Genomic DNA, 26,238 nt, shown 5'->3' with positions numbered 1-26,238 from the left:
CCCCCAGGGGCTCCCGGCACTTTCCCCTCCTCCCAGCTCCTCCATCCCTCTGCTGCTCTGTTCTTTAGCGCCTTGCCACACACCACCTCCTCCAGGAAGTCCTCCTGAGCTGCCCAGGCAGAACACATTAATTACCTGCTTTGCACTCTGTCTACAGCACACATGCTCACACCGCTTCTCACCCTGGAAGAGACGCAGTTCTGGACGTCGTCTTCCTCCCCTCCCTGCCCCAGTGCTGACTGGTGGCTTCTTGAGCACAGGTGGCCAGTTCGTTGCTGAGACCCCTGGACTCAGCAAGGTGGGCATCTGACAACGAAAGCGGGAGGACGAGCTTGGGCTGAGCTCCAAAACAAGCCTCTGGCCTGGGTGGCCTGCCCAGGGGAGGAGGCGGGCCAGGGCCTTCGGTCTCCTGCTCGGAGGGTCAGAAGCTGGCCCTCAGGTTTCTGCAGACAAAACAGCGGTCTGCACTGCGCTGTGAAGGAAGTTCACTCACAGGAGGCTCTGACTCCTCAAGGTGCTTTCTCTGCCCCCGGAAGCCCCCTCTGTAACCACTCTAAGGGGTAGAACACAGGACTGAGGGCCAGCCCGCTGAGCGGCAGTTATTGGGATCCCCACGCTATCCTCAAAGGTCCCAGTGTGTTCACTGTTCACAGACAGGGTCCTGCAGGGTGTGCCTGTGGGGCAGCTGCTCCCAGGCCGCAGGAATCTTGCCTGACACTCAGAATGCAAGAAACGTCAGGCAGGACAATGGCAGTGGCAGGTCCTCCTGCTTGGGACCAGTGGCTGATCATCCCCCAAGTAACCATCTACGCAGTTTATAATGATAAATACATCGCTTATCCGGGGGACCACCATGCTGTGTGTCTCTGAATGAGTTCCCTCCCCTCTCTGGGCTGCGTTCTGCACCTCCATCGACTCCCTCCCTTCCGTTCTAACCAGCTAAGGTGGGGTCGGCGATTCCCAAGCCTGAGAACCACTACTGCACTCACATATGAGCCTCGGAAGAAAATGGCGCTCTCTCTTCCAGCATGACTGCCCTATGATCCATCACAGAAAGGAATCTGCTGGCTTCCTCTCAGACGTGCGTGTGTGTGCGTGCGTGCGTGTGTGTGTGTGTCCCCGTCCATCCGTCCGTCCCAGGGACAGGCCTGGCTGCTGAGAAACCGGGGCTCGAAGGGACCGGGAGCTGGTCCACCGCCCTCACATCACAGGCCGCATAGACATCGTCGTCTCGTGGTTTCCACACAACTTCTCGTGGAACATCCTCTCCAATAAACCACGCAAACATTTAACGGGTGCACAGCTGGCGAGACAGGGAGGGGAGGGCAGTGTTCTGCAGCCTCGGTGTTGGGCAGAGAGCGACTCTCCCTTGCCCGTGACCGCTGACACCTGACCTCTGTCCCTGCGAGAGCACAAGAGCGCGTGGCTCACTCTGGCAGCAGCGCCAGCTTGCGGGAGGGGGCACGGGGGAGAGGAGGGTCTCCGGCTCTCAGGCTCTTGTCATTGAGCACCTACCAGGTGCCAGACACTGATCGAGACTCTCAGAAGACACTGGCAACCACCACAAAAAAACTCCCAAAGGTCCCTGCCCCCGTGAGAGATTACACCCTAGAGGAGGAAAAATAAACAATGTAATAGATGTGAAAAAAGTAAATGACACAGAAGGTGATAAAGGCTATGAAAAAAGAAAGGCAGAGCGCGGTGGGCGGGCTGTGCGTCCCAGGGAGCGGCTGGAGCCGTGAACAGTGGGGTGGTCAGACCCGCGGCTGCGCTGAGAAGGGGGCGTTTGGGCAGACAACTGAAGGAGCTGTTCTTGAGAGGATCTGAGGGACGAGCGGTCCAGGCAGCAGGAAGAGACAGTGCACAGGCCCTAGTGCTAGGAGGACGGGGCAGAAAGGGGACGCGATCTGCGTGACTTCCTAACAGGACTGCTCCGGCTGTGGTGCTGAGAACAGGCTGCCTGGCCAGAGGCAGGGCGGGCCGACGGTTAGAAGGCCACTCTGGTGCGCGGCCGGGCGAAAGGCGGCGGCGGCTGGAACCAGGGTGGCAGAGCAGCAGTGGGGCAGGGCGAGAGGGGAGCTCCGACGTTTTGAACGCGGAGGCGAGCCACCTGCCTGAAAGGACGGGCACGGGGTAAGAGAAAAGGCTAAGATTTGGCCTGCAAAACACAACGGACACCCTATGACACCCAGTCTGGGAGCCTGGAGACAAGACCAGCTGCCAAGGAAAAGGCTTTTCTGCCAAGTGCCATCATATATACAAGTGACAGAGGGGTTCAGAGCAGGCTCCTGCAGGACTGCAGGGCGGGCTCCAAGAAGTGGGTCTGCAGTAACGAGGCACCGGACAGACGCGTCCCCAGGGACGGACGTCCAGTTGAGAGAGCTGAACCGCGCACGTTCAGAGAGGAAATCCAGAGACCTGATCCAAGGTTCAAAACAGGAAATAACAGAATGAGGATTTGCGGCCAAGGGGACAGACACCGAGGAGATATCTTAAAAGCAATTTAAAGTATATGAAGGTTTGTTTCCGCCCCCCCCGCCCCTCCCCCGGTCACTGGGCTGTCCTCAAATCCCAGGGCAGGAAAAAAAGAGTACATCCTTTTGTACGATGGGTGTGTGGGGGGTGTGAGTTGTGACATCTCCCTTTTTAGATCAGAGGAAGGGGCACAAAGCTCGGGGTCTGAGGAGCCGTCAGTGTCCCTGTGTGTAGCGGGGGAGGGGGTGGGTGAGATGCTCTGCTGGGAGGTGTCCTGCCCCTGGCACCTGGCTCCACTGTGGTGCGTTCGCCAGAAAACAAAACATAACCTGAAACTGTGAAATGCTGTTAACAGGACACAGTCAACACCGGCCAGAAAGGGCACAGGCCTGCTCCTGAGACATCGGGACGGGATTGGTAGAAATGCGGCCCCTGCTCCCGACTTCCAGGCAACCGCACAGAAAGAAACTGGCTTTGTTCTTTATTTACAAAGCAACCCCAAAATGCTTCACGCATCTATTTTTAAAATCGAAAACAGCAAACCCTATTCCATCAATGCGTCCCTGTGCCTCTGGCACTCAGACTGCATCTTCCGGCTGCTGGGCCTGCCAACGGCCACTGCTCTGGGAGCGCCCCACCCCCGCCCCAAACCTACCCATGCGTAGGAGTCCGCGCAAATCCCTCTGGTTTTGACATGGGGTAAGGCGCCCCCTGGCCCCCCCACCCGGCCCAGCCTGCTGCGTGGGTGGGGTTCCTGTCCTTCTCCAGCCTCACCCTCCACCTCATCTCTGACTTCGTCAGAGCTGGAGCCCAGCCTCCTGGATCGACGTCTATCAACTCTGCACGACTCCAGGTACGGGGGGGGGGGGCCCCGCGGGGAGCTGGGGGGGGCGGGGGGGGCAATCCATTCACTCATCGCCGCTTTAAATCAGCTTCCCAGTAATGTTCTGAAACTGGGTTGTGGTGAATGGTTGTGTAACTCTTTACATTCATGAAAAAAGATGACTAAATTGTATGTTTAAAGTGCGTAAATTTTATGGTATGAAAATTATACCTTTAATAAAGCTTAAAAAAAAATCAGTATCCACATCTCTGCAGATACTCCTGCTCAGTGCCAGACGCCAGTGAGGACCTGTGCTCTCAGCACACGAACAATTTCTACGTCCCGTGTGGTCTGCAAAGGGGCAGGAACAGAGACTCCGCTGAGGGGCAGTCTGGAGCCGGGGCTGGTGTGTGGAGGCGCCTGGCGGATTGGGGTCCCCGAGGACAGCAGGAAGTAGGGGCCCGGTGGGGCTGGGGACGAGGGGGCACAGACAGGAAGGCGGCCAAGCCATGCCATATGGTGGGTGACGGGCGCTGGGGGAGGGGCGGGTATGTTTAATGTCAGGCTGCACCATGCCCACTGTACCCGCTGTACCCACTGCTGTCTTTGCAGGTCGAACCGGCTGAACGGTGGCCATCACCATCGGTCAGCCTCACATGTCTATGTCCGTGTGAGACATGAACGGGGCTTGGGCTCGGAGGTCGGACGGAGCAGGTTTCCTGCCGGCACTCCTGCTTACGGGCTGCGTAACCAAGGGCTTGTCACCTACACTCTGTGAACCTCCGTTTTCTCATCTGTAACTGGGGATGGCACAGTCACGTCCCATAAGCACATCTTCACTTCCACTTTAAAATAATTTTTAAAAAATTCTCATTCGAGGACACGTTCACTGATTTTTAGAGAAAGGAGAAGGGAGGAAGAGCCAGAAATATCGATGTGAGAGATAAAAATCTATCAGCTGCCTCCCACACACACCCTGTCCAGGGATCGAACCTGCAACCTAAGTATGAGCCCTGACCAGGAATCAAACCGATGACCTTTCGACCACCAACCAATGGAGCTGCGCCGGCCAGGGCTCATTTCCATTTTTTAATACATGTACAATGTCTGCCACGTGGTGGGCGCCCTTTCCTGCCCCTTGGCCTTCCTCAACTCACCCTGTGCAGCTCTGTCCACTAGACGAGCAGGACTTAGCTCGGACCACCAACCTCTCTCGGCACCTTTCTCTTCTCTTCCCTTAATACCAGCTCCCCTCGAATAAAACTGAAGAGGTAACACCGTTCTGCTCAGCAAAGCAGACGCCCTGCTTTCCTGAATTTACCACAGAAATCGGCGGGGGGGGGGGGGGGCGGTCCCGGCTGCCCCGGGTGTCCAGGGCTGCGGCTGGGATGGGCTGCATCTGGTATCATCCATCTGGGGGAACCACGAAATAAAGCCAGGAAACAAATGGCCCAAAGACAGACCACAGGCCCCCCCCGTCACTAACGCGGGGATTGGGAAGGCCATGCACAGCCAGGATGGCCTCTGCAGAGCCAACGTGCAAGGATGCAAGCGTTCCTGGGCCTGCCACGCCGAGGACTCATGGAGGTCAAGGAAACCTCCTCCTTCCGGTTCACACAGGGAAAAGGTGGACGCATCAGCTGCTGGCACTCAGGAGCCTGGCCCCCCAGCAACGTGATGTAATGCTCAGCCACACCTGGCCCAGGATCCCCTGCCCCGAAGATGCTGCTGCTGCTGCTGCTGGTCACAGGGATACAACACTAAACAGGAACTCTCCTCTACGAGGAATGTCCTTGGCTGGTCACTTGGCATGCTTTCCCTTCCATCTCATGGCAACTTCAGCTACTGCCACATGGACAGGAGCAAGGATGGCCAGGCTCAGAGAGAGCGTGGTGAGGAGAGGCCAAGAGAGGGAAGCTTGGTTCCTCCTGTAAAACCTCTCGTGTGGCCAACCCTTCCTGCACTCCTCGACTATTCCAGGGGGCCCAGGACAGGGGTTGCAAAACACTGTCAGGGTCTCCACTGGAACAAAGGAAGTCCCCGCCAGCGAGACATCTGCCCCCAGGGCCTGCGAGCTGACGTCTGGGGCCATGGGTGCAGGCAGACGCACCCATGTGGCAGGGAGGACACCCACCAACTCTTTGACTCACCCAGGGAGCTAACTGACAAGTACGAATCAGCCCCAACTCTCTGGAAGACGTCCAGGAGCACATGTCATTGGTCTTTCAAAGTCACACCAAGTGTCCGAGACTAGCACTTGGCACCCTTGCCCTGGCGGGCCTCCAGATGCAGTGGGAGACGAGAAAAACAGGGACATGGCAGGAGAGACATCCTGATGAGACCCCTCCATGGCCTGAAAAAGGCATCACAGGACCCCCGCGGACGAGAGAGGGGAGCCCCTTCAAAAGATTCTTACTTTCTTACCGAAAGACACCTGCTCCATGACGGTGTCGCTGATTCCACCTTTGCTGAGGCGGTGAGACCTGCAGAGGCTGCGCACGCCTCAGGCTCTGAGGCCCACTGAAGTGTGGGCTTGCCTGCCTCGGCGGGGAGTCGCTCCTAAGGAAGCATGCGCTCCTGGCTCCCTGCCTCAGGGTGGCCAACCCCGCCCTTTAAAAATCTCACCCAAACGACCTCGTGTTCTCACTGCGCTTAGCTCCATGCTGGCAGCCAGAGCTCTGAGTCCAACAGCTGCCCAGAGCTGGTGGCACCAGCCAAGTACCCCGGGGCGGCTTTCACTCACCAGACAGCGGGTCTTTGCCAATCATCAAAACATTGGGCAAATTCATTACGATCAGCTGCTGGAGAACTTCCTACAGAAACAAAGGGGAAAAGATACCATTAAGAACAGGAAGCAAAAATAAAGCACGAGCAAGAAAATGAGTTTATCAAGTTGCTGGATGAGCGTGCAGCCATTACATGGTCACATTGAACATACTACGTAAGAGGAAGGAATACTGAGGTTGTAAGTAAATGGGAAAAGTCAAAGCTAATTGTACTTCTGCCTTAATCTCACCAAATACGAATCATGTCTACATGCATACGGAGACTTTGGGAGAAAGAAGATATGTGACATGCCGGGATCGCAGGCCCAGGGGCATGTTTCTTCTTCAAGATTTATTTTTATGGGATGGTTTGCTTGTGTCGCTAAAGATACAGAATGAAAATGAAAGAGAGGCGGCTGGGCTGGTATCACCGGATGATTCGGGCTGCTAAGCCTTCCGCAGGTCTCTGGTACAAGTTGTAAACCTGCAGCCTCCTCTCGTTTACAGCCGCCACGTCCCCGGGCAAGGGATAAATCACAGCTAATCTGCGCCCGTCAGGGAGGTGGCGCGGGAAACGAGCTGCCTTCTGGCCCTCACACCAAGGGTCTTTGCAAAAAGGCCCAGGCACCAGCCATCCGTCATGCGACCCCGTCGGGGCGTCTTTAACAAGCTCTCCTTGGAGCGTGCCGGCTCGCACCCTGACCCGCCGCCTCGCTCCCCAGAGCACTGCCAGGGCAGGGCATCTTCCCTGTCCCGATGGGCCAGGCCGTGCCTTTTTACAAATCGGAAGATAAAAGTCTCGTTTTTACAGAAGACGAGGGAGGGGTTATGTTTTATGAGTATTTGGAGGTCTTACAGCAGGGGTCACTAGACAAATTCTTCACCCACAGAGCTCTTCTTAGGCCTTTTAAAAAGTGTTTCCAGCTTTTTTTCAGGACTCACTACTGCGTAACTGGAGAAAGCTGTGCATTCAGTACCCAGCCAGCTAGCACTGGGAAAGAAAAGGGGGTGATCACATAGCCGGCTAATCCCGCAGGGCCCAGTGGAACCCCCTGAACGACCTCCAAGTCATCAGATGAGACCGGTGGCCTGGGCAAGCAGGCCAGGAGGTGCCCGTGCGTCCAAGGACTGACACAACGCCTTTCCCCTCCCTTCCTGTTATCTTGTTGTGGCTCCTGCCCGACCTGAAATGGGAGCAGGGGATGCTCAGCTGGAGGCGAACCCCGCCCCCTGCACACCGGGCCGCTCCTCTCCCCCATCAGTGTTGGGGCACGTTTTCCTTTATTATCTGGGGTCCCATGTCATCACATCAGAAATGGCTGTTTTCTTAAACATGTTGCAATCAGACAGGAGTCTGAGTTGTGTAACAGCCTCAGCCCTCCTTCAGGCCTTGGGAAAATTCAGCATAAAAAACCTGTCTCTCCAAAGAATGGTTCACCAGAGGACTCCACAGTCCCACCCTGGGGCGAACCACACACCAGGAGCCCAGTCGGGGAAGCCACTTTCCGGAGGCTCAGCCCCCACGAGGAAGGACTCCCACGCGGTAAGTCCTGAGCCATGGAGTCTCTACCCCGCCTTCGTACACCCGTCAGACGCTCAGCCCAACTTCTGGAAGATGCACTGCTTGTCCCTGCCCCACCATTTGCAGTCCCTTGGGAAGCCTTGGCCGGTTTCCCTCTGCCACCGTCCCCGTGTAGGGGGCACCAGCCCAGGGATCGGGGTGCTCGAGGAAGGCACGCGCTGGCGAAGGGGGCACGGCGCGTGTGAGCGCCTGGGCGGCCCCCGCAGGAGCGCCCCGGGGCGCTGCCGGGCCGACGGTGCCTGAGCAGAGGCCGCTGGGAGCAGCGCTGGAGAGCCCGCGTGTGTTCCACAGGGGCGCTCACTGCCCAGGCAGAACTTGCTCCTTTTCCTCAAGAAACATGTGCCCCTTACGCAATTCAGGGTGACGCTTTATGATACACAGAATAAAATTGAAATTAAGTTGTTTAAAAGACGTGTTTTATGAGTAAACAATGTTGTGGGTTTTGTTTTGTTTTGTTTTGATTTGTTCCTTTCAAAACACCATGCGTCTCCTAGGACCTAATCCTAGGGCCACAAACGCTCCAGAGCAACTAAGGTCCCCCCTAAAGGGCCACCAGGCACATTCCAGCAAAATCATGCGCAGAGATGTTAGTGTCAATGGCAGAAGTATAATGAGAGACAAACATTAATTTCAAACGCTCCAGTAGCCACCTTCAAAAAAGTAAAAGAAACAGGTGAACGTGTTCTAATAATACCCTTTAATTAAGCCAACATCCCACCGTGCTATCATTTCACCTCCTCACCGACATAAAGCCACGAATATTTCACCTTCTTTTTCACACTGAGTCTTTGGAATCCAGTGTGTAGTTTACACTCACAGCACATCTCAAGTCGGATGCTACATTTTCCTTGGAAACACTCGATCTGGAAAAGCAGCTTCGCATACCTAAGTTGTTCCAAACACTTAAAAGTTTTCCAAGAACTGAAACGAGCATCGCTTCGCTTTTTCAATTTAAATGAAAAATTCTTCAGTTGCATTAGCCACTGAGAGAGTCCAACAGCCACACGTGGCTGGTGGCTGTCACGCGCCCCAACACCAGTGCTCAGGGAGCTGTGTGGCGTCAGTCCCCTCAGGGTCGCAGGGCCCCAGGGCAACAGGCCAGGCCCTCCGTCCAACCAGCGGGGACGTGAGGCGCTTGCTGACGAGTGGGCCCTCCCGCCTGGCACTCGGAACAGAAGGCCACTGTGGAGGCTGCAGCTGACACTGGCCTGCTCGGCGGGCACCTGGTCACACCCCGGCCGGCTGCGTGGGGTGGGACTGAGCGAGGCTGGGGGGTGCAAGCCCAGGGGTATGCTTCAATACCGCCCTAATCCGGCACCTCCTGGCGCCAGGCAGCCTTCACAAAGGCCACCGTCCCATCCGCAGGCAGGGACAAGGGTGCACACGAGTCCCGAGGTAGCAGTCTCTGTCCTGTCGCCCGATCCTTGTGGCCTGACGCGGGCAGGACAGGAGCCAGGCTTGAAGTTGGGCCCTCCTGGGGACACCCCTCCCCACAAAGGGCGGCGGGGGTAAAATCTGTGGTCCAGGGCGGACTTTGTACGAGGTTTGCTCTCAGGTCCTCATCTGAGATGCTGGGGACACACCAGGGTCTCCTGTTCATGAATGAAACTGCACTAACAGCATTCTGGAAGGATTCCACTGGTAACTGCTTTACACAGACCAAAAGAAAAGTCACAAAAATGGACCAGGGAGGGTGGGCGTGTTGGATTCCCAGCAGCAGGGGACTGGAAAGTGTCTGGAACGCACACCACCCAGGCTGCAAATCTGAATCCAACACCCTCTCAAGGTCAGTCTCTCCCGGGGCTGTCACCATAAAAACAAGGCCCTGCACATGTCCTTGCAGGGGACAGGCCAGGACACTCTCCAGGAAGCGTCTGTCGCCCCCGCTGGGGGGTCTCAGGGACGGCCTCTGTGTCTGCACAGGGTGTCGACAAGCCCAGCCAGCCGGCGACCGTCACAGGTCCTCCGCTTCCTGGCCTGGATCCTCCCGGGACGAGGCGGGTGCGGGGCGGCCAGTGTCAACATCTGCGGCCCTGGCTCTCAGGGGTCACAGTGGAGACAGGCTCTGAGACCAGACCAGGAAGGCAGTTGGATGGAAGACACCCGACAAGTACAGGCGTGCTCAGCGGGGAAAAGCTCAGGTCATGGAGGGAGGCGCCCCAGCCCAGGCCTCCCCGGTGACTGAGCGCGGCCAGCGACAGGTGGGATGATGGAGGAGGGTAACGAGCAGACTCCAGCGGCACCTGGTGACACGGAATGACCACATGGTGAGTCGTGGTAGATGAGGGGACCTCTTCACCACCGTGCAGCACACAAGACCAGCACCCAGGCCCCCGGCTTCCCCGCGCCCCCGATGCCAGCTGTTTGTCCCCGTCCCCTCAGAACCCAAGGCAGGGCCCAGGCTGCCATTCCCGGCTGGCTGCGGCAGGTCACGCTGGGCCCTCGCCACCGCCTCCCGTCACCAAAGCTTCCACCAGGCCAGTCCTCCTGCCTAAATGCTTCTTCCCTCCCCCAGCTCCCTCCAGCCTCACTCCTCCTGAGGAAGTTCTCAGTTTCCTCAGCGCCTGTAACCCTGTGGGTCTCAGTGCGAGCCCCTGGAAAAACTGAGCAGGCAGGGGCCTGGGAAAGCACCAGCGTGGGCCCAGGACGGGCCTGGCTGCCTCAATCCACCTAATCTGCCCCATGTGCCCGAGGAGACCGGTGGCTGACGGGGCTTCTAGATGAAGCTCACTTTTTTCATTCTGTCCCGTCACCGCCCATAAAAGTGTTAGGTCCCAGAGGAGGCAGGCCCCCTAACTCCTTTTTATTCAGTCTCTTCCAGGGCTTTATAGAAACAGGGCGACCACCCACCCGTACGTAGTGCTGAGCTTCCCAGAAGCCCTAATGTGAGCCCATGCTTTCTCCCAGGACCTCCTCCCTTAGCAACAGGGGACGACGCAGCTCAGACCCCTTAAAACAACCTCCTCACCTCACCTGAGAACAAGAATGTGCACCCCAGGTTCCCAGTTAACTGCCTACTTAAACTGTCCACGGTCCAGACAGTAGTAAATGGAAGCCCCTGAACACGCCACCGAAGCCTCACCATCCAAGTCAAGTGTGACAGGGCCGTGGGGTGAGGGAAGAACGGCCCTTTGACATTCCTGCTGCTCACCGACCAGGTGCTGCTCACCGACCGGGTGCTGCACACCGCCCAGGTGCTGCACACCGCCCGGGTGGCGACCAGGTGAGGGAGACAGGGCCGCTCGTCCTGGTCAGCAAGATGGGGGGCAGCGGCGGAGGGGGGGGAGAAGCTAGATACCTAATTGCACACATAGCATTCAAGAGGTTAAAAAAAGGAACGATACCAAAATGACAGAACTCTCTTTACGGGAGTGGTCGAGAAAAGAGCTAGTTTTCCCAACATTTTCTAAAAGTTCTGTAATGCAGTTATATCGCCTTAAATTAAAACACTGTAATGCCTGTGAATGGCTTCCCACACAGAGAATGCGCAGTCGGCGGCATTCACCAGATACTGAGCTGTGACCATGCAGCTCCACCAAAAAACAAACAAAAACCTTTCTTAGGAGACAATTTACAATATATCCAAAATGAAAAATGATGTGAATTACTGTTTTTGTTTAAAAAAAAAAAACAAAAAAAAACTAGGCCTCTTTCCCCAATCAAACTGCACTCCAGCATCTCCCATCAGGAAATGCAAAGCTTTCATCAGCTGGGAAGAGATGCAGCCTGGAGAGCCCAGGTGGCGGGGCTGCCAGGGGCGGGGCGGGGCTGCCAGGGGCGGGGCTGCCAGGGGCGGGGCGGGGCGGGGCTGGCTGACGGCCCTAAGCTCTGCACTGGGGGCTGCGGCGGGGAGGGCGGAGGCGGGAGGCCGGGTTGGGAGGGATAGGGGGGCGGGGACAGCCTGCGCTCCCAGAGCGCCAGCCACTTGAAGACAGGGGGTGCCACCCACCGCCTGAGGCAACGCAGAGGCCTCACTGGAAGGCGTCAAGTCCTGCCAGGGCCCTCCTGCCAGGACCCACGGTGACCTCTGGGCCCGCTCAAACAGAAAGGCCCCTTTCTGTGCTGCTGGAAGAAATGCCAGGTCCTGGAAAGGCTGCAGGGTGTAAACACTCAGGTGTGGGAGTGCGCGATCGGCACAGGTCATCTATCCTGTTTCCATCCCAGACACTGGGGTTGCTGGATTAAAATGAATGATTTCACAGAGAAATGGGAAGAAATCTTTTTCTCCCCCTAAATAAACCTGAATTTTACGTCTTAACATTTTGCCAAGGAGGAAAAATAAATGCTGCCCAAGGCCAGAGTTTAGGTCCACAGAATGACCCTCCATGGGGGCCGTGAATAGGAGTCATTAATGCTGGGTACATGAGAGGGAAATCCCAGGAAAGTGATGACAAACACCTCGCAGAGACATCCAGAGGGAAGATGAGGCTCACAGTTGCCAAGGCGATAAAGATGGTCCAGACAACAATATGTGCCTTCCCCACAGCAAAGAAACCCAAAGGCTCTCCCCCGATCCTCGGAGTCAGTACTGGAATCAGAAACTCGAGTGATAACGTCAGCTTGGAGTGTGCCCCCGGCACTCACGCAGCACCCTGCTGGGAGCTGAGCTCTCTCAGCCTGGCTGGGAAGGCAGGCAGGTGGTCCTGGCACGAAAGGACGGGTGTCAGAGCAGCACAGCACAAGGAGAACTACCAAACTCTGCCCAGGCAAGTCCAGGAGGACTTCCCAGAGGAGGAAGCTTCTGGGCTGGGTTGGGGAGACTGCTTAGGAGTCCACCAGGTAAAGGAGAGAGCTGGGAAATGTATTCACCATTAAGCGTGGCTAGCAACTCAAGCCTTCGATTACACTGCACTCTACACCGCGTTTCCACCTGGTCCGCTCTTCCTCACACACTCCCAGTCCTGACTGCCATTGGGCAGAACCTCCTCATCTTCCAGGGCTCCGCAAAAATGCCACCTCCTCCATGCAGCCACCCTCGAAGTCCCTCATCGCATTGGATTTCCTTTCTCAACTCCTAATGCTTATTGGCCCCCTTCTGTGGCACTTTCAGTTTGCCTTGTCAAGCAACTTCCCACTCAGAGGCAGCAAAAAGCTGCTAAGAGTGACGGTGGACAAAATTAGACTGATCAGAAAATACTCCTCAGAATCTTCATTGAGGAAGTTCTTGAAAAACACATGTCGTTTTTGGAAGGGGTGTCTCCTCTCTCACACGATCGAGGGAACCAAGTGCTTTGCTCCAGGACCACGACAGCTCCGCTCTCACCTCCTATGCCCCCAAACCTAGCAAAGTCGGCCACCGTATGCATGCCTGAAGATCCCGCAGCCTGGGGATGTTAACTGATGCAAGTTAAAAACATCTCCAAGGGAACCTGCGATGCTGGTTTGAATACACCGTGCTTTCCAGCTATGAAATCCCAAATGCAATCGTCTTCTGAGCCAAGGATGAAAGCAGCGTTAGTTCTCCGTTGCTGAGCTCCAGAAGTGACGCGACAGGCGCAGCCTCGCGCACGTGACAGCCTCACTCCAGCATCCTGCAGGGGGAGGAGAGACTTCTAACCCACACTGACAAGGCCGCCAGAACCTGCACCTTTCTAGCTGGGGGAGAATGATGCCTCTGGGGCTCAGAAAGGCTTAGACACTCGCCAGGCGCCCCACGGAGAGACCCACCAAGTCAGGGCTCCTGCACGCTCCTGGGTTTACACTCATGCAATCGCCTGGCACAACACCACACCTTCCACTCCGATCTGGCCACGAAGGGTTCCTGGACGCCCTCTAACAACTCAGCCCAAACAAAAACTGCCTGACAACCTGGCCTGGGCAAACACACACCCAACCACAGGGAGGGTCCCGGCTCTGCTCCCTGCCCAGCATCATGGGAGGTGGCCAGGGCAAGAGCTGCCAGAATTCCCAATCTGAGGGAACTGTGGCTCGATGCTGGTGACGGGGTGTAATGGCAGGACCCAGCGCAGGGGTTGGGGGGGGCGGTCAGGGCTGGGGAGCTGCCCCCCCGCCACCGTATCACACCCGATGGCCAAACCAGGGCCCTTTCCACAGCTGATGTGCCTCGCAGCTTCCCTAGTGACTCATGACAATGGCAGCCTGCTGCTCCTGCCCCCCACCAATGAGACTTCCCACGGTGTCACCCCAGCTGAGAATAGGGACTTGACCCCCAAACTAAGGGCCTCAGCTCACTCTCCGGGAGGCCCTGCCAGCCGGGAGCCCAGTTTTCTAAAGCGGCTGCTGAGAGGAGCCGTGAGCCTGATGATTTATCCTCGGCCCGGGGGCCACGCGCCTGTAATTCCATCAGGACGGGGCTCTCGTTTCCGCCTGTGCTGACTGGGGCAGGGGGCCCTGGCGAAATGAGTGGGTAATGAAGTGCTTTCATGTTAAGAGGCTGTCACATAAAGCTGCTGATAGATTCCAGCCATCTGTTCCACCTTGTCTCAATTAATCTGGGGTCCCCAGGGCCTGGGACCTGCTCGAGCCTCACGAGCCCAGGAGCACCAGCTCCCCTCACCAGGCCACACGGCGTCTCAGGGCCCGGAGAGTTGAGGCGACCAGCGCAGGTCGTCTACGGTTCCCGCATCATCAGAAACCCCCCTCGGGAACCCTCCGGTCCTCAGGACTGTGTTCACAGGCACAAACCCAGCCCATTGTTTGTTTGCAGAAAGAAAAACAAATATTTCCTTTGAGCCCACAGAGAAGTAGACCTGTGGGAAGGAGCACGTGGAAACTCAACCACCACCATGTGAGGACAAAGCTGCTTGCTGTGTGACCTCAGGCAAGTTGCCATCCCTTTCTGAGCCCATCTCTTCTGTGGGGGGACCAGGACTCTAAGGGATGTTTGGTTCCTTCAGAAGAAGGGGGGCTGGAGAAGGGGACATGGGGCTGGTGCAGGGGGTACTACATGCCTTTATGGAGTTGTTCACACGGGGCTGCCAGCTCAGAAATCAGGCAAGTACCCACATGTCCCGGAAGAACCCGGGGGAAACCCAAAAGGGACGGGCCTGGAGGCTCAAGGGTCCCCACGAGCACCTGCCACCCTCCCTTCAGGGCTGGGGTTGCTCTGTGGGTGCAGCCGTCTTATCTGATACTAGGAAGTGCCTGTTCGGAGCCCCTGCGCCAGCAAGGCGGTGGGGGCAGCCCCGGAAGCGGGGGTAGGGCACTGCCCTCCTCTGCTCCGCGAGCTGCTGCTGCCCGAAAATGGCGTTTCAGGGGCCACCTCACCCGGGAAGTCCAAGCCCGGTCGGCGGTGGCCAGAGCAGGGCTTTAGGGACAAACTTGTGTAGTGACGCCCTCAGCAGCCATGGGTGTGGGAAGGGAGGGCACCCGGCACAGAGACGGACCTACGGGGGGAGGCACGGCCCACCCGTGCATGCAGGTCCCAGCCGACGGCAGGGGGTGGCGGGAATCAGCATCTTAGAACAGGAGAGACATACAGGTCATCTGTACAGCAGGGAAACGGAGGCCCAGAGAAGACCACCACCATGCGGGCACGGCATCACATTCAGGTCCAGACACCAGGTCTCCCGGGACTCACTTCCATTCAACAGCCTCCTGCGGACTGGCCCGCCCTACAGCCTGCGGGGGAGGGGGAGGAAGGACTAGGAGGATTGGCCCAGGGATGGGGAGGGAGGGGTGGCCCGTCCTTGCGCCTCAATGCCTGGGGTGGCTCTGGGCCGCCCATCCTCTCTGCCCTACTCAGAAGAGCAGCGTCTGTGGTTGGGGTGATGTGAGAAACCCTGTTTTAGGATGGCAAGGATTCTAACAACTCTTGAATCAGCAGCTGTGAGCCCCTTTCTTTGAGCTTCTCAGAAAAGTCAACAATTCTGTTGACGGGCAAGTCAGCGAGGCTTGCAGGGCTCCACAGCCGGCAGCACCGGCCAGGGCGTCGCAGCAGGGGGTCAGGGCAGGGCAGGCCAGGCGCCTTGCCACGGGGGCTTGAAGAGCCACCAACACCACTAGGTCCACAGGTCACCAACGGCTCCCCTGCACCCTTGTCGGGTGGGGGGCTCTAGGCTAATCCCCAAGGTACCTCCTGCCCCAGGCCTGACCACAGAGCTCAATGGGGCGGGTAGGGCCTTTACGTCTCAGTGAGTAGCTGGGCTGGGGGTAACATGGCATAAAACACCCACTGCGGTGCCTTCTGTCCCACCCCACCACTGGTCTCAGGCCTGCAGTACCTGCCCTCCCTGCCACCCACACTTGCTGCCTGACTGTGTGGCACCAGCTCCCCCCTCCCAGGGTCCCTGTCGCAGGAGGAGGGCAGAGCATGGCAGGAGCAGGGCGCCCCCGCTGCAGGCAGCAGCCTGCCAGGACCTGCAGGGCAGGGAACAGCAGGCAGGGAGGCCAGGCCCCACCCCCCGTCACCCACAGCCTGAGCGGAATGCACCAGGGCTCCTGAGTCAGCCAGGCCCCCAAATCCAACCCCCAGGGCAGGGAGAGTGCAGGCAGCCTTTCACTCTCCTGTTCATACCACCGTGTTTCCTGGGCCCCAACAGGGTGGCAGAGGGCGCGTGTGGGCCGGAGGAGGGACAGCGTAAGCAGACAAGGCCCCGTCCTCAAGTCCAGGAAATGCAGAGAGAGAAACTCGACAAAGCTGACTGGGAGCAGTGAGGGTGCCCAGGGTGCATGCACGGGGCCGGGCCCTGTCCTCTCAGAATCCCCAGCCCGGGAACAGACAGACAGGCCTGCTGGCAAGCGGGGTGTCCTGACAAAGGGGGTGAGAGGCAGCTGAGCCAGGGGACGATGGGAGCACTTGTGCAGGACTAATCCAGAAAGGCTTCCAGGGGGAAGCGGTGCTGAGCTGAACCAGGAACACAGAGGAGTGGCTGCCCTCCAGGTGTGTGTGCGCGGTACATGATGGCGGCGACAAAGGTGAAGAAAGCAGGAGAGCCCCCACCCCCTGGCCCCAGCATCCTCCAATACAGGCACTGGCGTCCTCCCCGCCCCGCTGCGCAGTCCCAGGATGAAGGGCACCAGGGCCCCTGCTCAGGAGGCAGCAGCAGCTCTGCCATCTCCTGCCCAGGCCTGACACCAGCCTGTTGCCTCTGGGCCTCCACTTCCACCCCGTGCGCAGCCTCCAGGGATGGGTGGGCGGGCAGCACGCCTTATGTCCAAGAGGCCACGCAGGGTGCCTCGCACATGGCCCCAGTGGGTGCTGCTCCAGACACGCCCGGCGAGCGCGCGAGCGCGCGCGCATGCGCACACACGCCTGCCTCCTACTTCAGCGCCCCAGCTTAGGACAGCTCCACGGTGCACAGGCGCAGGAGGCCTACAGGGACGAGGCGGGGAGGCTCCCCCAGGAAGACGCCCACAGCTACTCGGGCGGGCCCAGCCCGGGTTCCTCAGGAGCACAGGCGTCCAACCCACCCCTGGCTCATCCCGCGCCCCTTTCTTCCTCTGGGGCTCGCTCAGGGCTTTGGACCAGGCAGAGGGAGGGGCTGAGCAGGGACACCAGACCGTCCCTTCCTCGCTCTCACTTTGTCTTTTCCCTCTGGGCTCACGAGGAAAAGCCTGTACCGCCAGGGCTGGCAGGCCCTGTGCTGGGCACTCTGGGGCAGGCCTAGGCTCTGGGGAGGGTGTGCCCGGTTGGTAAGTGATGCCAGCCTTGGGCAGAGCCACACAACCTGTGCCTCGGAGAACAGCAGAGGCCAAAGAGAAGTACGTCAAGCTCCACGTGAACTCCAAGGGAGCCGCGAACCCTCCACAGCAGATAAGTGGGCGCGGTCAAACTATCACTGCCCCCTCGCCCCTGCCTCCTCCTCCAGAAAAAAGCCACAGGATGAACAGACGGCTCCAGAGAACAATTCCGGGGAACAGGTTGCTCCTCGTCATGGGAGTTTGCAACAAGGGAGCAGACGTCATTGAGAGAGCAGCCGCTCTGGAGGGCTCTTCCATCGCCAGGTTTTTTCTGTGCAGGAAACGGGGAGGGCAACCCAGGCCACACTGAAAAACTGGGGAGGAGGAAGGTTAAGACCGACCAGTTTGTAATGACTAACAGCAGGAAGTGAAAATCTCAACAGATGGTAGCAACGTCAAAGCAGCTGCCTGCCACACTGGGGGGTGGGCGGGGGGCTTGTGGGGGCTTGACCTGCCCCCCCAGCACCTAATGCAGCACCCTCCACCCCGTGATGCTCCCCTCCAATTCCTTCCCCTACCCAAACGTCTGGGCTGGAAATAGTCGCTTCTTTATCTGTGGTCCCCGAGCCCCGGCATGGTGTTCCCCACAAGCAAGGTGACTGGGAACCTCAGAGTCTCAGAGACAGGTGCTGTGGCGTGCTCACCTCTGAACCTTCCTTGCCCCCCGGCCTCTGCACGTGCTGCCCATGGCAGATGATACCAGCTGCTGGCCACACGGAACCGGCTGACTGTGGGGAGGAAGGGCCTGGTGAGAACAGACGCCTCAGGACCTTGGACAGGCCACTGACCACACCTCTCCTGTCCCAGAGCGCCAAGAACCCCTTCTTCTGAAGGAGAGTAAGTCAGGGTGCCTAAGGAGCCAGAGGCTGGGCGAGACACTGTGTATCATCTCATTTAATCCTAGCCGCCAGGGGGTCCAGCAGCAATTTGCCAGCGCGAATCCATTTGACCAAGAAATGCTTTTGATCACTAGGGATACCTGCAGTAAATGAGGGATATAAAGAGGCATATAAAATGTCATATGCATGGGCCAAGAGGAATTAAGCGCTGAGAAGAAAAACAAACAGGACAGGACAATCGAGAGCGATGGAAAACGACGCTGATACAGGCAGGTGGTCGGAAAGGGCCTGCCGACAAAATGAATGGCAGGTGAACCAACGGGGGCGGGGGGAGGAAAGGTGTGGGCCAGGTGAGGTGCGGAATGAGAGCATTCCAGGCGGGGGCACGGCAGGTGGGAAGGCCCTGCAGCTGACACAGGCGCTGTGCTCCCACCGGGCAGGATGCTGGGGGTGCGGTGGGGGGCAGCCAGGCCGGCTCTTTGAGGCCCTTTCCAACAGTCCTAAGCGCTCATGGGGGGATCCTGTGGTCACACGCCACACTTGGAAGCCTCGGGAGGTGTCAGGAGCCCTCAGGAGCCCTCCCACGAGCGACTCACCGTAGAGCCAGAGGTCATCAAGAGGCTCTGAGCCCGTGTGCCTGGCCAGCAGTGACCCGACCAGCAGTGGCTGCTGGGAGCACCGGGTAGAGAAGGATTCTGAAGCCAGGTCTGGGCTCAGAGGCAGAGTGCCAGGACCGGTACGTAACGTCTGTCTGAGCCAGGACTTAGGAGGCAGCGACAATCCCTTGTGTAACCAATGTGATAAGTAAGCCATGCTGAGGGATCTGGGGAAGGGACTGGTAATTCTCTGTTACTAATTACGAAGCAGGGGACTGAGCCTCCTCTGCTAAACCAGCTTCACTTTTCAAGTCTTCTCACCTGGCTGTGGGCTCCCAAGCGTGCCCACCTGGACTGTCTCCCTCCCCCACAGCTTCCCAGGGCCTGGCATGGGGAGGGGCTCATGGCCAAATGAGCCACTGAGAGGCCACAAGTCCCCGGCTGGCACACGTGCTTGCTGTGTGAACAGCTTGAACGTGGATCCTATAGGACAAGGCCCTTCAGTTAGACCAGCGGGGTCCCTGCTGTGTGAGGCTCTGAGCCGGGGACTAAAACAATGCCCCCTTTTCTTTCTTCCTTTCAGAAAAGAAAAGAAAAAGGAAGCTTTTCTTTGGGTAGGGGTCAGGTGGGTGTGAGGACCACCAGAATCAAAGAGCACTGGGGACGAGGCAGGAAAATTAAGGCGCACAGACCCGCCCCGACACCTGGTCACTAGGCAGGCCAGCTGCTCGGACTCCCCGCAGGGCCAGCTGCGAGCCCACCCCTCAGAAACATAAAGGCACCCTCATCAGCTGTTCCTGAGCCCAAGATGAGCAGGATGGCAGTCGGCACTCACACAGCCACCGTGGCAAGCGGACTCTTCCAGCCCAGGCCAAAAAGAGAGAGAAGATTCACTTATGTACGTTAACTAAACACCTATGAGGTGAGGCTCCGTCACACACGGGGGCGTCGGGGGGGAGGATGGGGGCGTCGGGGGGGGATGGGGTGTGGGTGTGTGGGGGTGTGTGTGTGTGAAGAACACCTCACTCTGGTCCAGCACCTTCCACTGGGTAGGAATCTTCTCGTGTTCAGCAGGGCAGGCGCTTGAACTGTGCCCCTTTTACGTAAGAACAAACTGAGATGCACATGGTGAGACCAGGCCTTGGGTCAGATGTCTAGTGAGGACCGAGCTGGTGCTGGGATCTAGCTCTTCCAACCCCAGGAGCTCACCATGTGAACCTCCGTGACTCTGCGGGGGCAGGAAAGGCTTCTCTGGCCCCAAGGAGAAACCATTAAGAAGCAGGGAAGGCTTCTCGCCCTGAGCAACTGCGCCCTGACCCTCAAAGTACCCGAGTGCTCCTCTTAGGGCACCTGCACCCCTGGCTCCCAGGGGGTTCTCTGCGCCTGCCTCCTCAGCCTCAGCCACGGTTCTCTGCGCTTCGTACTCTCCTCAGCTGCCTCACTCTCACATTCCTTCGTCACTCGACGAGTGTTTGCTGAGCGGGGTCTGCTCCAGACAGCACAGTAGGCGCTGGTGATGAACGCAGACAGGATGCCGGCCCTCCTGGCCCGCAGGCTCACGGTGGAGATGAGCGTTTAACACCCACCCTGACTAGTGAGCTCGGAGTCAGGAACGGGGGGCGGGGGGCTCTGGTCAGCCATGGAGGAAGCTCTAAAGAAACGTTTCCTCAGTGAATGCCCAGGAGAGAAGAGATTCTGGGAAGCCAGCAGCTGGTCACTGTAAATCCCATCTCCCAGCCAGAAGTGAAGGGAAGGGGCAAGAGGACAGGGTATGTGCCCTCCCAGCAGGGACCACGGGCCCCAGAAAGACGGTGGTGGGGGGTAAGCTGCAGCGCTGGCTCAGTCCTCAGCCAACACCCACCGACATCCAGCCTGCCACAGTAGGAAAGGCCTCTCCTGGCAATAGTCACACCGTGGTTCCCTGGCCACCCAGCCCCGGGGACGCGAGGCTGGACGCTGGGCACAGCACAGAGCTGCTCTGGCCACTCAGGTTGCCGCCCCACACACGCAAGCCCCTCCGCCCTCCTCCCTCCGCTTGCCTTACCGGGCACGGCCACCGCCTCCTCTGCAGGGAGAGGCCCTCACCTGTGTCCACTGAGACACTGGTCCTGGCGAGGGGAGGGGAAAAAGAGAGAGACGCAGAAGCCAGAGTAACGCACTCCCACCTGAAAAAGCCAGCTCATCTCACTTCCCACTGTCAGCCCTGAGCTTCTCTAGAGAGTCGATGGGTCGCAGTGCCCACCGAGAGCTGGCAGCATCAGGCCGAAACAGGGCACCTTCAACGGGCACAGGTGTGTCCCGGGGGGGCCCTAAGCCCATTCCTGGGATGTGGCGCCGCCACTGCACAGGGCAGGCCGCAAGGTGAGTCTGTGCCTCCATCACAGAGCTGCTGAACGCGGGGGCCTGCTGCGAAAACTACAGCTCACGAACTGAGTGTTCGGGGCACACAGCACTCAATGGCTGACAATCTAGGCTGCTGACCTCTGGCGTGTCTGCAGGCATGGTCCCTAAGTCCCTGAGTTAGTGGAGTTCAGAGGAGCGAAGTGACTTGCCCAAGTCACTTGTGGGTGAAGGGAGCATAGGACCCAATGCCAGGCATCGCTTTAGAGCCCAAATGCCAACTGAAGATCCTGCTGGTCTTTTTAATCCACAGAACTCACAGTGCAGTCGTTAGGTATCTCACGTGGGGGTCGGGTGCTTCTGCGATGCATCCCCAAGAATGACAGTAATCTGTAAGTAACGAAGACTGGAAAATCTTACATAAGCAAGAGTCAAGCCATTAGAAGACAGGCAGAGCGTGAGCGCCCCCCGCCGCAGGGTCTCAGGGCAGTGGGCATTGGGCAGCATTCCAGGCGAGGAGGAGGCGGGACGAGGCGCACACTGCCGCCGCCTGTCCGGAAGGCTTCCCAGAAGCGGCACCCCACGCTGCCACTTGCACCTCCCTTGACCGCAGGGCCGTGCCTCGCTGGACGGGGGGTTGGGGGCTCTTTTATGAACGAAGAAGAGGGCGAACAGGAGCTGCGGAGTCACAGGCCACGTAAGAGGGATCAAACATGCCTTCCGGTCTCTGGGAAATTACCGTCTCGTTAGGAAGAGACACACACACGTGGAACTGATCAGTGGGCAAGGCCATCTGTGACAAGGCACCAATTGTGTGACACAGATAGGAAACAAGTGCTTAGGAAGAGCCGAGCCGCAGGCGGCCGGGGTCACTCCAGCCAGCAGGCACGACACAGGGAGACCTGAGCTGGATGGACAGGCGGCGGGGGAGGGGGCGGTGCAGCTACGGGAAAGGAGGCTCCACCCCACCCCCAGCGAAACTAACCTGGGGAGGGGAGGTATGCTGGGCCTCACATGCACAGAACCGGGTTAATTATTAATTGTGATCCTTGGCTCATGACACTCATCTGTGGTCACACAGGGCTCACTTTCAATTAGTTACTTTTCACAATGTAATAACCACCTGCAAACCCACCACCCAAAACAAAGGCTGAGACCTTGACAATAACCTACTTCTAACCAGATGGTGCCCCCCTCCCACCCAAGATACCATCGACCTGAATCAGAAGCACACACTCCCTCGCTCTCCTCTTTGTTCCAGTTTTACAGGATCTGGTAAATATTCCTAAAAAGTACATTTATTTTAGTTGCTCTTAACTTGATAGGAAAAGGAGCAGTGCTGTGCGTAACCGCGGGGAGCCCACACTCTTTCTGCCTGATACTTAGGACATTGCTGACACCCATCCACAGCGCTGCCCACTGCTGCAGTTAATTTGTTTGGACAGGCGTATAATATTCCATTGTGTGGTCACGTCCCAGTGTATTCATCCACTCCCCACGGGCGGGCAGCTGGGCCGCTTCCAGGCTTTGCTGCCGTGAACAGAAGTGCCGCAAACACTCCCACACATGCATCGCTCTCGGGTGTACACCTAGGCCTGACGTGGGCTGGGCTCTAGGGTGTGTGGATGGTGAACTTAGGCGTTGATGCCAGACTTTTCCAAAGTGACAGCACCAATCTGCACTCCCTCGGGCAGTGGATGAGAAACAGGCGGAACATCCACGGCACGTGGAGTTCACCACGCGCTTTGATCCTTCCCGACTCCCTTGGGTTAGTGGCCCCTTCACAGGGAGCAAACACTGACCCAGCGTCACCCACTGCTGTGCGGGTCTTGACCTTCGGCCGACCTGGCTCTAAAGCCCAGTGCTCCTTTGGCCAAGGCGTCCCCCTCTACAGGCCGGCTCTGGCTGGAGGGAGAGGCTGAAAGGGCAAGGATGACATTGCAGACAGAGGGTCACTTCAAGGGGGATACCTCGACAGGGTCAAGTGCAAGGCCAAGAACTGACACACAGACCCCTCCCAGGCCAGTCTGTACAGGATCCAGCCTTTATCACCCAAAGTAAGGGGAGGGCCCCCGGGCTGAGCCTTTGCAGGTCTGACTGGTCTCGTGAGGCCAGTGCTTCCTCTCCCTCCACCGCCTGCCTGACTCACACCTCCGCTCAGCGAGGCCTCAGCCAGGCCTCAGCCAGGCCACGTGGGATGCTGACTGTGCCGCCCGAGGGCGAGCTCACCGCCGCCCGCTCCCTCCCTGCACCGGCTCTCCTCCTTGGCTGACGGGACTGCATGGACAGGTGCGCGCAGTGGTCTTCCACAGCCAGGTCTGTACCTACCCCCGCGCACGGGCCTCCCCCATGGAGTCCCGTACTTGCCCCCCAGTTCCACTGGGCCTGCTAGAAACCAACACACAAAAAAGCTGAACCTTCTCTGCCTTAAGGGGGTCAATTACTGGAGAACTGGTCTACCCTGAGAACAGGCTAAGAAAACTCAAGGAAAGGCAAGGAGGTTCGGGGTGGAATCTCAGTGTTCCGGGACATTGGAACAGGGCGAGAGGCTGGGCACTGCACGGGCTGACCGGGAGGAAGCGCCTCCGAGCTGTGGGGCGGGATCCTAACGGGCACCCCCTCCTGGGGCCCACCCCTAGCTTCTAGTGTGGTCTTGAGCCCGGCCGGGTCCCTCCCCCATGTCATTCACCTCCCGTGTTCTTGTCTTCACATATAGATGCTCAGCAAATGTTTGATAAAAACAAAATTCACATTCCTATTTATAAAAAAGCACTCATAAACCTCTGTAAAATGCTATTGACAGAATTTTGGTCACCTTGGGGTGGATGCATACACTGCCAGTTTTCAGAAACCGTTACATAAAGAAGCACACGTTCATGTTCAAGATGCAGGAGGGAAGCAAGGGCGCGCAAAGTGCTGGGGCCTGGGTCAGACACGTACCCGAGGAGGTAACGCGGTCTTTTGAAAGAGCCCTCAAAATGACAGGCCAGCCTGGAGGCCTTCAGTAGAAGCCAACGCACTTTTAAAAGCTTTGGATGTAAATAACAGGAAGGACAACAGGACAATAAGGCCCCAAACACCTATCACTCCAATTCAACAATGTGCAAGAGCTGCTTCATCCGTCTTTTTTCTCTTTGTTATAAGACAGAAAGAATTTTAAAGCAAGCTCCAGCATCACGTCATTCCACCCCTCCGTCAGAACACATCTCTCAAGAGGACTGGCGTTTCCCTGCATAACCTATTATATGCTTTAAACGTTTTTTTCCCTATGTGCTTCTTAAAACGAAGCACTCTGTGTTTTTGGAGGGAGGCCAGCACAGCAGGGGAGGGGCGGGGGGTGGTGAAGGGGCGGGTGGAGTGAGGACACAGAATCCCTATTGGTGACACCTGCAGACAGACAGACACTCCAAGGACAGCTTCTGATTTGCACGTCCCAAGCAGGTTTCTATTTTCTCCTTCTGTGACTCTAACCACTGGCCAAAGAGAATGTGACATTGGAGAGCTGATGATATGCGAAGGTGCAGCCACATGACTGGTGGAAAAACATCACGCAACTCTGGCAAGGGCCAAACAGACACCCTATCCAGTGAGAAAAACGAGTTAAAAATTAGGACCTGAAGCAGCGTGTGCCTTGGCCTACCCTTTGTTTAACCCGCTGGGGCTGCGGCTGCTATCGTGGAAAGCGTCACGCCTGCATCCCGCGCAACTCCCGGCGAAGCACCTGCCTGGCTGCGCAGAAGTCACAGGGGCAGGGGCTCTCTCTGGGGGGGAGTCCAAGGTCCCATCCCCCACCTGTCCTAACGAGGGTGCTGGGGGCCACCAGACCCATCACATGTTGCCAAAGGGGCTGCACAGGGAACAAACCCCAAGTCTCAGAAACCCCAGTGCACAGGTGCTGGGGACACAGCAGGGGTGACCAACCAGTCGGCAAACACGGTAGGGTCCCAAGCTTAGGACACTGTCTTCCCTGCATTCTGTGCCCATGTAGGTACCCGTTCTTCCTGCTTAAACACCTGACACGTGGGGAGAGCTGAGGGTGGCAGTGGCGGTGCCTCCTGCCCCGGGGGGCCAGCCCTGCCACCAGGCGCTCATGGAGGGGACGGCGGAAGTGCGGTCGGCCACACCGGGCTTCTCCTGCGCCACCCGGCTCGCCCCCGTCTGTGGCCGGAGCCCCTCTCCCGCCTCCTTCCCGATCCCGTCCCTGGTGCGTTTTCTGAACAGCCCGTTTTACCAGGGCCCGTCAGCATTTCCTCCTCCGGTTTGCCCTGGACGTCAGGCCTCTCTGGCCGGGACAAGGTGGTTCTTCAGGGTCAGGACAATAGGAAGAGCACTGGGCTGGACTCAGCAGCCACCGGTTCCAGTCCCAGACCCGTTAAACACGGAGACGAGTCACGGCGTCTCTGGGCCTTAGTTCCTCCGTTGTGTCAAATCAGAAACACCACTGTGCAGGGAGGGCTCTAACGCGCCTCATCCCACCTCCATGGTGGGCGTCACGGGCTGATCACGGACCCCTGTCCCGCGGATCCGGGCCAAGGCCTCCCAGCCCTTCTCCCCACGGCCCTCGGCGCAGCCCCACCCAATCCACCGCACCCAGGCATGGCCCTCTCTGCCGCTCCCTGGACTAGGTGGTTTCTACAGACGCTCTAAATGCGGTGGGTCCCCAACGCAGCACCTAGGAGGAGACTAGTGAGAAGCTAGTGGCAAAAAATGGGAACAATTCTTCCTCCCCTAGGGCACCCAGACTCTTGAGTTGCCACCTTTGTTAGGAGTAACAGTCTGACAGGTTCTTCAGACTAAGGCCCTTAAGAGCTGTTTCACCTCCAGCTCAGCCAGTCTCTCCATCCCTCCCCAGCCGGGCCCAGTCCACGCTGGGACCCAAGGAAGCCTTCCAGCAGGTGAGGAAGAAAGAACATAGGAGAGGGGAGACGATGCAGCCACCAAGGCTGGGGGATCAAATCCAGCCTGACATCCGACTGAGAAGGGGGTGCAGGCCTGGGAGGATGCTCCTCGGGTCCCCAAGACCATCTGGCCTCCTACAGAAAATCCAAGGGGAGAGAGACCACGGCTTCCAAGACGCCAGGCACAGACTCAGCCAAACCCTCCAAACGCCTGCTGCCTGGTGTGATCCAAATTTGTTCTACTCAGGACACCAGAGTCACCTGGCCGTGCTGCCTTT

At 58.1% G+C, this 26,238-nt stretch overlaps 1 protein-coding gene across 1 annotated transcript in view; it reads right to left on the bottom strand.

The window, feature by feature from the left end:
* Positions 1-26,238, bottom strand: part of CCDC88C (coiled-coil domain containing 88C) — a 109,470-nt gene that overhangs the window by 57,307 nt on the left and 25,925 nt on the right. The window contains exon 4 of the mRNA XM_054567147.1: positions 6,042-6,111. Coding sequence (XP_054423122.1) covers positions 6,042-6,111 — 70 coding nt within the window. The remainder of the gene's footprint in view (positions 1-6,041; positions 6,112-26,238) is intronic.

Source organism: Pteronotus mesoamericanus, unplaced genomic scaffold, assembly GCF_021234165.1.
Source record: "Pteronotus mesoamericanus isolate MK-2021 breed Mesoamerican mustached bat unplaced genomic scaffold, CSHL_Meso_final contig_182, whole genome shotgun sequence".
NCBI lineage: Eukaryota > Metazoa > Chordata > Mammalia > Chiroptera > Mormoopidae > Pteronotus > Pteronotus mesoamericanus.
The sequence above is the reverse complement of the archived record's forward strand: the minus strand, read 5'-3'. Positions and strand labels throughout refer to the sequence as shown.